General features: G+C 36.9%; 1 protein-coding gene across 16 annotated transcripts in view; it reads left to right on the top strand.

The window, feature by feature from the left end:
• The window catches only part of MAGI2 (membrane associated guanylate kinase, WW and PDZ domain containing 2), a 1,406,842-nt gene that overhangs the window by 1,192,561 nt on the left and 201,262 nt on the right, over window positions 1–13,019 (top strand). For all 16 annotated transcript variants that reach the window (XM_020903091.2, XM_020903019.2, XM_070469808.1 and 13 more), the window contains one exon: window positions 8,611–8,642. In XM_020903091.2, coding sequence (XP_020758750.2) covers window positions 8,611–8,642 — 32 coding nt within the window. The remainder of the gene's footprint in view (window positions 1–8,610; window positions 8,643–13,019) is intronic.

Here is a 13,019-nt window from a genome sequence, read left to right as displayed (position 1 = left end):
ATTATGTCTCTAATCCTGATAATCTCTATTAAGCTCCAGACAAGAAAGCCAACTACTGCCTGACTTTACCTGAACCCAAATTCACTAAGGTTGAGACTTCAAAATGTAGTTCGATTACATTTAAATCCAAACTCCAGAAGTCACCTCAAACTCATTTTGCCTATAACCTAACTTTCTAGACTCCATTCAAAGAAACATTTTTCCTATATTTTTTATCTCGGCTAATGAAACCATCCAATTTCCCAAGTTAGAAGTCATCATGGATTTCATCTTCTCCTTTATACTCCTCCACGCCAAGCATATCATCCTGAGTACCTTGTGACTCTCTTGCTATCCTCCTCACTCTTCACTACTACTATTAATTCATTAAAATATGTCTATTGAAGTATATGCTATGTGTCAGGCATTGTGCTAAGTACTGGGAATATATTGTGAACAAAATAGATATGATCTCCCCTAGTGGAATTTATACTCTAGATGGAGAGATGATTATTAAACTAACAATCTTACAAATACAATTACATAAATATGATTTCATAAACATATTTCTAAATAGTGATTAAATTCCATATGAAGAAAAATAGAGAATGCAATGAAAAATTATTGTGAATGACTTAGATTTAAGATGAAAGGTCAGAGACATCTTCCCTGAGGAAGTAGTGTTTAAGCTGACACATAAAGAAGAAGCCAGAGGTGATTTGGTGGAGGGTTAAAAAGGATAGGTAAATGACGGAGATTATGCAGAGGCTCTGTGATTAGAGAAGCCTGGCTTATATTCAGTGAATTTCAGTGAGTGAAAGGAAATAACCCGTGAGGAAAAAACTCTGGGGAAAGTGTGTGTGTGCTAAGTTGTTCAGTCATGTCTGATTCTTTGTGACCCTATGAATGGTAGCCCACCAGTCTGCTCTGTCGAAGGGATTCTCCAGGCAAGACTACTGGAGTGGGTTGCCAAAACTTCTCCAGGAGAGTGGGCAGGGACAAACTTATATAAGTCCTTAGAGGTTTTGTGTTTTATCATAAATGTGTGGGAATCCATTTAAGGATTTTAAGCATGATCAGATTCTGTGACATCAGCAAATTTACTGTAGCTTCAGTTGAGGTAAAAATGATGGTGAGCGTGGGTTATAATGGTGACTGTAGAGATGGAGAGAAGTGGGTTTGAAATAGATTTTGGCGATAGAATAGACAGAAGTTGGTGATAAAGAAGTGAGGGGAAAGAGATTAAGAATGACTTCAGGTTCCTGCCTTTAAAATTTGGAAAGGCAGGTGAAATTTTCCCAAATATTGAACACATAAGACAAGAAGTAGAAGGGAAGGTCGAAGCTTCCATTTTGCTGTGTTGGGTCCGTGGTGCTTGTGACACACCCGCAACTTAACAAATATTTATTTAATGTTGGTGTAATTTAATGACTAAGGTGTTTAATCGCTCTTAAATTACTTAAAGATGTTTCTAGATGGGTTTCTCAATAAAAGAGAATTTAATGCTACATATCCATTATTATAAAGAAAATTGTTCTCAGAACTGGACTCTTCTGTTTGGGAGACTGATATCCTTCCACATTTCCGTTGCCAACTGTTTACAGCTCACCATACGCACATGGAGTGGTTTCTCTCTTCTTTGCCCTTGGTCTTGTTCAGAGCGTAAGCCTTTGTAGTTGCTAATATTTTCAGCAGGCCTCACCTCAGTCTGAGTTTTAGCCTTGCTGACACAATTTTTCCTCTTCCAGTGTGTTGCTTTATTCCTGTTCAAGGCTATTTACCTGGCCTGCTTTAATTTTGAACGTATCCTTTATGTAATTGAGTTTATCAGAAGACATGCGCAGGCTTACCCTTTTTCAATACCCACTGGGATTACTTGAAATGGTCAGATTGCTCTCTCCATAAAGAACAAAGCCCTGGGGGGAAATGGCCTTCTGAAAAACAGCTTTATAGTGTTTATAAGTAAAACACTTTTATTTAAAAGATGCAGAAAGGATCATTTTTAAAGCATTGCAGAGAACGCCTCAGCTCTCCACACAAAAATGGATTCTGTAGGCCAAAGATGGCAACTAATTTGAAATTTTCTTTGCAAATTGAATAATTTGCTTGACTGAAACATGGGGATGTTGAGGTTAGGGTACCACCAGCAGTATCTTAATGGAAAGGTTGTTTCTTAGCCTAGGTCAGTTTCATTAAGAAAAACTGCCCTTTTACTGATATGAAACAGCTTAAACAAATTTTCTAAGGTAACTGCAGGGTTTAACTCATTTAATGAATTTTAATAAGAAATACATGATCAGTCAAAAACCTGGGGAAAAAAATGAATAACACTGAACTAGTTTTAATGGAAATTAGCACATTACTCTGCTGGCTTACATTTACTAAAGGCTGAATTTTTGATGGAAATTTTGCCAGGCTGTAGGAAATTGGGAGGATCTTTAAATTAAAGATTAACTGTATTAGTGGTATTTTTCTCCCTTAAATTAGCCTTAACTGGAGGCTTTTTAAAACCTTGGGTCTTTCTCCCCTTTGGGAAACTTAAAAAAAAAAAAAAAAAGGATGATTTCCTCTATAGGAAGAATTTCTCACTGTCCCTGAAATATTTTCAGGAAGTAGTAGGGACATGAATCTCCATTATTAGTCACAATCTTTTATAAGAAATGATCTTTTAAGAGTTGGGAGGGTCTGTGCAAGTGGCCAGGTGAGTTTTCTGACCTCCAGCAGGGTACCAAAGGGACTGTGAAAAAAATTTATCGTTCTCACTTTCTCTTTTTTTTTCTCACATTCATGTGATATGTGTGTACTTTTATTCTCCCTTTCTTTTTCCACCTCTTTTTATTGCTTTACTTTTTTATTTTTTAAATAGTGATAAAATATATTATATGTGACATAACATTTGCCATATTAACCATATTTAAAGTGTATAGTTGTTGTTTAGTCACTCAGTCGTATCCAACTCTGCGACCCCACGGACTGCAGCACACTAGGCTCCTTTGTCCTCCACTATGTCCCAGAGTTTGCTCAAATTCATGTCCATTGAGTCGGTGATGCCATTCAACCATCTCATCCTCTGTTGTCCCCTTCTCCTGCCCTCAGTCTTTCCCAGCATCAAGGTCATTTTCAGTGAGTCAGCTCTTTGCATCAGGTGGCCAAAGTATTGGAGCTTCAGTTTCAGCATCAGTCCTTCCAATAAATATTCAGGGTTGGTTTCTTTTAGGATTGACTGGCTTGATCTCCTTGCAGTCCAAGGGACTCTCAGGAGTAGTGTTAGGTATATTTAATTGTTGTATCTTATTTTTCAAGCAAACCAGAACAAAGCTTTTAGTAACTCAGAGCATGGACATCTTTGTGCTACAGACCTTTAGTTCAAAATGGTTCCTAGTCCTTTTCTGTCACTTAAAGAAAAAGAGAAATAGAAAGTGTTTCTCCTACATCTCTGTCATCTGTAGTAAATGTGGATTTTTCTATAAAATGCATGAAATTAATAATAGTTTTCAAAGCCAGGGTCATATGTTGTAGCAAGTACTTCAGTTAAAGAAAAAATCATCTCACATTCTGCAAATGGTAGTTCAGTATATCAAACAGACTATAGAGGCATATTGAAAGATTTAGTCCTGTTTAGGAAATTAGTAGAAATCCCAAAAAGTTGCATTGGCCTAATTCCAAAGTGAAGATATCATGATGGCATTCTCTGATTAAGTTGGTCTTCATTGTATTTTGAACCCTTATTTGAAGTGGGGAGTTTTAAGAAAGTTCATCGTCTTGTGCCCTGTGAAAATAATTATTATATAATGATTTAAAAAAAAAAAACTCTTATCAAACAACTCACTAACGCATGCTAGAAAGTGACTCTCCCTTCAGAGCTGCAGTAAATATACTGATATTCTTTCATTTGGGGTATCGTGTCAGAAGTAGTTTCTGAAAAAAGCCACTTTGGGAACTTTCTTATGATAAGGCACTATTGCTAACCAGTCATCACACTGTTTGAAAATGTTCCTTTGCGGCACTGACATTGGCCACACAGAGTTTGTATCACCTGAGGTGAGACATTAGGTAGAAATTTCTCCTTATGAACAACCAACCAACGCAATCCAATGATGTGCATAGAATGTTTTCTGATTTCTCCTAAAACAAGGTTCCTAACAAAAAAACACTGGAGAGGGTGCAAAAATGGGAAATACTAAATATTTTCTGGATTTTTACTTAATTGAGTGGGTATTACCTACAATAGACATTGTTATTGTGTTTTTATTTTTAACTGGTTACCCAGGTCTTATATAAAATGTTCCCTATATAGGGTGTTCAAATTTAGAAAATGAAAATGTAGACTTCCCAATTAAATTGAGTTTCAGATAAACAAGTAATTTTTAATATAAGTATGTCCTATGCAGTATATGTCTCATGCACTCAGTATACAGGACATACCAAAAAGTTATTCATTGCTTATCTGAAATTCACATTTAACTGCGCAACCATAGTCCTATAATTTATTAAAATTGTATTTAGTTGATATGTAAAGTTGATTTAACTTTCAGTATGAAACTGGTTTTGTCTTTTCTCCTCTTCCATTTTTAAGCATCAGAATTTCTTGTTTAAGCTATTTGTACTGTGTTTCTGTTTCTCTGCCCATCTAATTGTGCTTTTACATGAGGAATTTAAAATATATTTTAACTTTATTTCTTGTTCTAAAGAAGACAAATTTTAGAGATCTAACTCAGTTTTGTGTTGTCATATTAAATGTATTGAAATTTCCATATTGGCTGCATCTAAATTTTCCCATTTATTCTCTTACTTTTTTCCTTTTTTAAAATGTCTCTACTCATGTTTCAGTTAGCTTATAACTATTTCTTGAGATCTTTCATTTCTATTGTCTTTAGAGTTAGAATTAAATAATGTTTGGATTCATACACAGACATATCAAACACACTTCAATAAATGATCAGTATGGAAAACAGGTCAAGTTGTTATAATAAATAAATAAATAAATAAATAAATTTTTATTCCATAAGAGAATTATAATATACCACATTCTATAGAAGTAGGGGAAATAAAGGCCAGAAATAAACTAAAATATAAAGCAAGTTTTATTAGTATTTTAAAGAAAAAGCTCTTTTTTATGAATTTGCCTTTGTAAAAAGGACTATCAGCTCTGAAAGGCTTGAGAAAAAGCTATCAATATTCCTCATCCTGTATCCCTGTGAGTGTAGGTGGTGAGACACCCAAAAGTAATTGTCTCAATAAACCAAGCCTGTCTTCCTTCTGTGACCTATTTTGGCCAGAATGATTTCAGAAAAATAAAAATTCCAGAAATAAGGATTTAAAAGTCCTTATTTTGTTTGGGGTATTTTATGTTAATTGCAATAGACTAGATTTCTTAGAGGTGTAATCCCTATGAAAATTTATTGTACATTTACAATCATTTGACCCACATTAGTATAGCATTTGACCTACATTATTTGACCCATGCTATTCACACATTGCAGAAGGAAATGGCAACCCACTCTAGTGTTCTTGCCTGGAGAATCCCAGGGACGGGGGAGCCTGGTGGGCTGCAGTCCATGGGGCCGCTAAGAGTTGGACACGACTGAGCGACTTCACTTTCACTTTTCACTTTCATGCATTGGAGAAGGAAATGGCAACCCACTCCAGTGTTCTTGCCTGGAGAATCCCAGGGATGGCGGAGGCCGGTGGGCTGCCATCTATGGGGTCGCACAGAGTCGGACACGACTGAAGTGACTTAGCAGCAGCAGCAGCATTATAGCATTTATGGAGCTCTTCCAATGAAGTCAAGCAGAAAACTGGAAATTAATCATGTAGAAAACATGCTTTTATCAATTAATTGGGCCAAATTGGGTATACCCAAAATAGATGTTTTCTTTTCTTTCATTATTCTTTTGAATTTTTATTTACACAATTATCAAAACAGCAAACTGCCAACCAATTAAATCTTTAAAGAAGAATTACATATCTTTTTATATAATTTATTTTTAATTGTAGGATAATTGCTTTACAGTGTTGTATTGCAAAATAGATGTTTTCTGTTCATCTTCATTTAAGTGTTTATAGCATGATTGCTAATTTGCCAAAGGAACTCTGAGACTCACGTAGGTCATTTGTTTTTAAGGAAATCCGTTGCGATACTATCTCTGCTACTGAAAATGACTTATTCTGAAGCAAGCAGCTTCTTTCTGACAGTGACTCAGAAAGTGAAGCTGCTGCTTCAGCGATCGAAGCCTCTTCCTCACACCTCAACGTTAGACATACTTCAGAAACTGCCATAATGGGCACAGTGGAGAAGTCCTGGGCCATGCCAGTAGTCTGAGGTCAGACTGAATAAAACAACCTCAAAAGAAGAGGAAGCCAACGTACCAGTGATGACAGGTGGTCAAATTAAATGGCCCTCTCTCCTTGTCTGATCTTAACCAATGTCCCTATTATGCCATTTCAGTTCTGGCACTGTAACTGCCGAGAGGACCCATGATTATACATTTTCCACAGGAGAGATAATCATCTTTTAAGATAATGCCCCATGTGGAGATGAGAGCTCCATAAAAAGAAACCATTTTCAATACATCTGTAAATCTAAGAAACTTCCAGCACCTAGCAAATGTAAAGCAGCAAATACTCAAAATCCATTCTGGCACGGCAGGAAGGAGAAAGAGGAGGAACACAGAGAAAGCAGAGGAAATCTCTGAATGCTTTAACACTGGAGAATGTATAAATGACATCTTTTCTCAAAAGAACCGTTGCTGGCAATTCCATGAAATAGCAAATAAATTTTATCCTTCAATGAAAATAATAGTTAATTGGTCAATAGGTCACAATGCTTTTCACTTTTATAATGATTGGTCAAATTGTTTTCATTGGCATTTTACAGAGTGAGTCACAGAGATATATTTATTTATCTGTAGTTTTACTCTCAGCTATTATCAAAAAGGATGTGATTAAATCCTTGCAATTAAATTGTAATCAAGCCACACATTGAATAGAACTTTTTTAATAGTTGGAAAGAGAAATAAGAACATACATACAGAGTATACAAGAAAGTAAACCAATTCCACCCATCTCCTTAGGTAAGATAGTTGTTATACTTCAGCATTAAATTTAACTCTGTTCCAAGGAAAATTGAGGAATATAATGGCTTACATGCTTTCACTCTTTTCATAAAATGCAGCATCAGCTATTTACAATGTTTGTGTTGAGGTGCAGTTAGTATTTAAATTAGTATTTATACTGTGCCTGAGTTGGATTGCTTCAGCATCTAGATAAGTGTGTGTCTAGTTTTCTATGGATATTTCCTATAAATGGAAATGGTTGAAAACCATGGCCCATTCTATGCCAGTCCAAGTTTTAAAGGTAATAAACATTACATGGCATATTTTCAACATTCCATTTTTTATTAGACATTTTATCAGACACCACCTAATATTAACATGAGTGAAGTCATGGAAAGAGGGGAGAGATGGTATGAGAAGAAAGTAATTTTGTTCTGTATGCTAGATTGTGTTTTGGCTTGCTGGGATCAGTATATGATAAAATAATAACAATAAAGGAAAAAGGAATTAATCTGTCCTTTACTTTTAATTATCTTAAAGGTCATTCAGATCAAACAAAGTCAGTCCAACTGTCACATCATTTGTGATCATTGAAAGAGCTCAATGAGTTGAAAAAATCCTGTCTTTGATGATACATGATTCACTCAATTAACAAACATTTTTAGCCACTTCATGAAAAACATTGTGCTGTCCCTAGAGCAGAGGGATAATAAAATAGATATCTGCTGTAGAGAAAAAGTCAGTGGGAGAAACAGCCATGTGCAATTATAGTAGACTCTGATTCATGATATGGGTATATACATTATTTATAAATTTAGGATTAATGAAGACTTGTTGATTGATTTCTAACCACATAAAGCAGGTACATAAAGCAGCTCAGAGGTTAAAGCGTCTGTCTGCAATGCTGGAGACCCAGGTTCGATCCCTGGGTCAGGAAGATCCCCTGGAGAAGGAAATGGCACCCCACTCCAGTATTCTTGCCTGGAAAATCCCATGGACAGAGGAGCCTGGTAGGCTACAGTCCACGGGGTCGCAGAGTCAGACACGACTGAGCGACTTCACTTTTCCTTTCAAAACAGGATTATTTGTTATACTAATCACAGGTGTTAACCTTTAAAAGTCTCAATTTCTATCTATATTCTGTATGTCCCTCTCTACCCTTCCTCACTATTTCTCATTCTCTCTCTCTCTCTCCCTCTCTCCCTCTCTTCCCACCCCACCCACCCACACCCACACCCACACCCACACCCAGCTAAGACTGTGCCACAGAAAGCCCGAAGGATGACTCAGCCTTAGCTCTTGTAAAGTGACTCATCTTTTGCCACACAGTTCCTCACCATCCCTGGGCTTCAGAATCCTCAGCTGCTGAATAAAGAAATGTTCCTAGAATCATTAATATGATTCCAATAAAATTGGTCCCTTTGAAAAAAAACTGTGCAGCCAGGCAGAATGTGGTGTTGTTGTTGTTTACTATTAACTTATATAAAGTACTTGCGGGAGTCTTAATATCATGCTAACTGTAAGTGGTAGTGGAATGTATTTTCAAAGTTCATATATTTTTTTTTTTTTATTGCAGGTTTCTTTTCTCCATGGAAAACCCCAAAGCCTGTAAGTTGAAATTCTTCTTTATTACTAGTTATGATTACAATTCCACTAAATAATATTTGAATTGGGTAACCTCAAAATTCCTTCCTCCTTTGAGATTTTTGATGTCAAAAGAACAAATTCTCTGTGAAAAACTAACTTATCTTACTTTCCTATATAGTTCTGGTTTTTTTTACATTTTTACAATACAAGCATTAACACTGTTCAGTATGGTGTGCTGAAAATTCTTTAGAAAGCTTTGTTTTTACCATCAGAAATACCAGAGTTTCTTACTGCATTGATTTTTTAAAACAATACAAATTATAGACCCAGATGTCTTGACCCACAAATTATATCTGATCCTCAAGAAATTTAGCTATATATATATTTGTGTTTATATTTACATTTTAATGCATACATGTATTTACATGTGTGTCTGTGAAAAAAAATTGTGTTTTTCCACCATACCTGACATCACTCAAAGTGGTGCTCTGAACTTTCAGAAACTGGTGATCTCTGCCGTCTCTCTGAGCCTAGTTTCTTTATCAGCTGTCCTGAAATGTTGATGCTAATGTAGGAGACTGGTATTTTATTAATCTTTTTGTGACACAAGTTTAGCCAAGTTGCCTTCCCAGCTGGGAGGATCTTTACTTGCCATTAGGTTAAACTAGTTTGTCCAAGTCCCAAGAGCTAGGACTAGCTTTCTGGGGTCCCATTCTATGTTGTGTTAGAATAGCTGACCCTAACTGAGATGCTAAAACCCACAAGTGGAAGACAGCTGTGGCAAAGTGATTCAAGTTAACAACAAAAAACAAAGCAATAACCCGATATGCAAAACAGAAAAAGAGACTCAGACGTATAGAACAGACTTGTGGACTCTGGGAGAAGGCGAGGGTGGGATGTTTCAAGAGAACAGCATCGAAACATGTATATTATCTAGGGTGAAACAGATCACCAGCCCAGGTTGGGTGCATGAGACAAGTGCTCGGGCCTGGTGCGCTGGGAAGACCCAGAGGGATCGGGTGGAGAGGGAGGTGGGAGGGGGGACTGGGATGGGGAATACCTGTAAATCCATGGCTAATTCATTTCAATGTATGACAAAAACTACTGCAATGATGTAAAGTAATTAGCCTCCAACTAATAAAAATAAATGGAAAAAATAATAATAATAAAATAAACATATGGCCCTTTCCAAAAATAAATAAATAAATAATTAAAAAAAAAACAAACCTCAAAATCTCAGGGAATCACATCTTCCACCTACTTTTCTTTCCACTCACAGTAAGTAGCTCTGACATCCGTGGCCCCTAGTTTCGCCAGTAGGTAGGGAATTCTTGGGTTAATTTTATGCTCCTTTTTACCCCCTTTTACTGAAGGTATATTTAAGTGCTTCATTTTCTCATTCTAGAAATGGACATAATTTGATTTTGCATATTTTTCAAGTGCAAAAACTGGCTTAGTTAAATAACATGGCTTTAAAATTATTTGAAGACATGTGAAAATAAAATATTATTGAGCCCTGGAGTATGCCTGAGGTCCAGGTTTCTCTCAAAGATGAGAAAACTAGGAGCTGGTGATGAGAGGCCCGTGCTCTCAGAACTTTCACACCACGCATGTCCTCATTTGGGATTCAGCTCATCTGGTCCACAGAGAATATCAGATGAGAAAACTAGTCTTCCTTGGGCCTAGTTAAACTATTTAGTGATACATGTGATTTTGAAAATAAGTATTTAAAAATATTTAAAATGAAATTTGTTTTGCCTTGACCAAAATCTGAATAATCCCTTCCTTTCACCACCAGAGTTAAATATCTGTGTTCTGTGGTTACACATATCTTTATCTAATTTAACAAGGAATCTTGCAACCTCATCATGGTGCTACAATTATGTAATCTACTTATTTCTTTGTAGGTACCACATTTATACAAATGATGCCATTTGGCATAATTATAGTATTTGCTGTCATAACACTAATTACATCCACACTCAATAATTCCAAAAATGGGTTTTCATAGAACTCAGTTTAAAATTAATTCTGAACCCAGGCATCCCTCCAAAAGGTAGGACTTGGACTTCCAGGTACTAAGCTAAATGAAGATAGAGGACTGTCAGTGTAATGTCCTCCATGCATCTTCCAGAAACTCTTCAGATTAGGGACTCTGGTGACAGGACATGTGTACAGTGGTTTAGGGTGCAGGCTCTGAAGGCTTACTGCCTGTGTTCAAACTGTGCTTCTCCTTACTAGCTAGGTTGCCTTCGACTAACTGCTTAAGCTTTCAGTATTTCAAGTTCATCTATAAAATGGGGATAATAGTAATACTCCTCTCATGGTTATTGTAAAGAGTCTATGACTTAATCCATGTAAGGTGCTTAAAGAAGAGCCTCTGACATGCTCAAAAATATAGAATACTGTCCTTCTAGAAAGTAGACCTTCCATGAATAAACTCTTAATTAATTAATCACTCAATGAATGAACATAGTTTGCAAAACTATTTACTTAAACAAATATATAAATACATACCCACAGTATTTGGATTTATACACTCTCTCCTTTGAAGAAGAATGATGACATTTTTAATCAAGATAAGGAAATGTTATCCCAAGTGAGATCACCCCTTCTCCTGGTCCTATGTCACTGCCTGACCTTCTTCTGTCCTACTGATCCACATCTAAAACTAATTCACATCAAGATAGTCACTTCTGTTTAACAAGTAATACACTAATTGTAGTGAGTTCTTGTTCTCTTCATCTGGAAGGAATCCAAGTTCATTCTTCAAGTACTGAATCAAGCCAGATGTCTTCATCTCCCAGCCCTGCCCTAAAATAGTAAGGAAGTTTGTTTAGACTCTCCCAGATTCTACAGGTAGCAAGCAGTTTCTAGTTTTCATGGGGAGGCCAATTTACCTTGTTCACAAGCTCTCTATTCTCAATGTGCATCCTAGAATCAGAAGGTGGGTTTAAAAAAATCGACCACGCCAAGATTGATTTTTTTTCTGTTTTACTCTTTGATATCCCATCATGGATTATATGTCCACTCTGCCCACTTCTATCTCAGTGACTATACTTTCATACAGTTAAAACATTCACTCACTCATCAAGGAGAATAGAAATACAGGTCTTCTCTCAGATAAAGAAAACAATTTTGTTTCCATTTTTCCTTACTCTAGTGAAGTGTTTATAAACATTGGCATAGGTAAGGACACAGCTAGGACTGGAAAGTTCCAAGCCTTGTTGACAGGTAAACACCTGGCAGGTAACACAGCTCTTCAGAGGTCAAGGCCAGGAAGACATTAGGTAGAATAAGGAGTTGGGGTAAGAATCTAGGTGGTTTATGAATATTGAGAGGAACTAGTTCGATCCCTGGGTTGGGAAAATGCCCTGGAGAAGGAAATGGCAACCCACTCCAGTACTCTTGCCTGGAAAATCCCATGGACAGAGAAGCCTGGTAGGCTACAGTCCATGGGGTTGCAAGGAGTCAGACACGACTGAGCGACTTTACTTACTTACTTACTTAGTGAGCACAAGGTAACCCAGCTGGAAAGCGAAAGTGCAGAGACCAAGGTAACTAAGAAAGTATTGGGAAGTCAATAGAGTTGCTCAGTCATGTTGGACTCTGCAACCCCGTGGACTGTAGCCTGCCAGGCTTCTCTGCCCATAGCATTCTCTAGGCAAGAATACTGGAGTGGGTTGCCATTCTCTTCTCCAGGAGATCTTCCCAACCCAGGAATGGAACCCACATCTCCTGCATTGCAGGCAGATTCTTTACTGTCTGAGTTACCAGGAAAACCCTTAGTACCTATGGCTGATTCATGTTGATGTTTGGCAGAAATCAACAAAACTCTGTAAAAGCAATTATCCTTCAATTAAAAATAAATTTTAAAAAAAAAGATAAGATGCTGTTAGATCAGCACATCAGCTCCAGTGAGCAGGGGTGGGGGGTAGGGGGGGTTTGATCCCACAGCGAGGGGTTTCCACCATGGTCTTCTAGGCCTGAACTTCAAATGACTTGATAAGAGGGTCGGGGAGTGAAGGACTATGAGTCTTCTTTTTCAGTAATTTCATGGGCACTGTGATAATCTGCTCTACAGTCTTACAATCCCTGACAGAGTGACTCGAGGGTTGATTAATGTCACAGCAAGACACTGTGAATGCTTTACTAAGCATGAACTGGACTCAACAAATTTCTCCATCTCCGTGCTGTGGACATTGTAGAATTTTTCTATCTGCCACAGAAACTTTCCTAAACAATGCCAAAAGCATTATTTATTTTGTAGATTTAAGAATGTTTTTTAGAATACTAATATTTCACCTGAAGCATGTTTGCTCCAGTGATTGTACATGAACAATATATATACTAGCAAGACTTATGGGAGAATCAGATAACCCTCCATGGAAGATAGGA

The sequence above is a fragment of the Odocoileus virginianus genome, chromosome 1 (genome assembly GCF_023699985.2).
Source record: "Odocoileus virginianus isolate 20LAN1187 ecotype Illinois chromosome 1, Ovbor_1.2, whole genome shotgun sequence".
Taxonomy (NCBI): Eukaryota; Metazoa; Chordata; class Mammalia; order Artiodactyla; family Cervidae; genus Odocoileus; species Odocoileus virginianus.
Note: the sequence above shows the minus strand (reverse complement) of the source record. Positions and strands in the feature narration are given on the sequence as shown.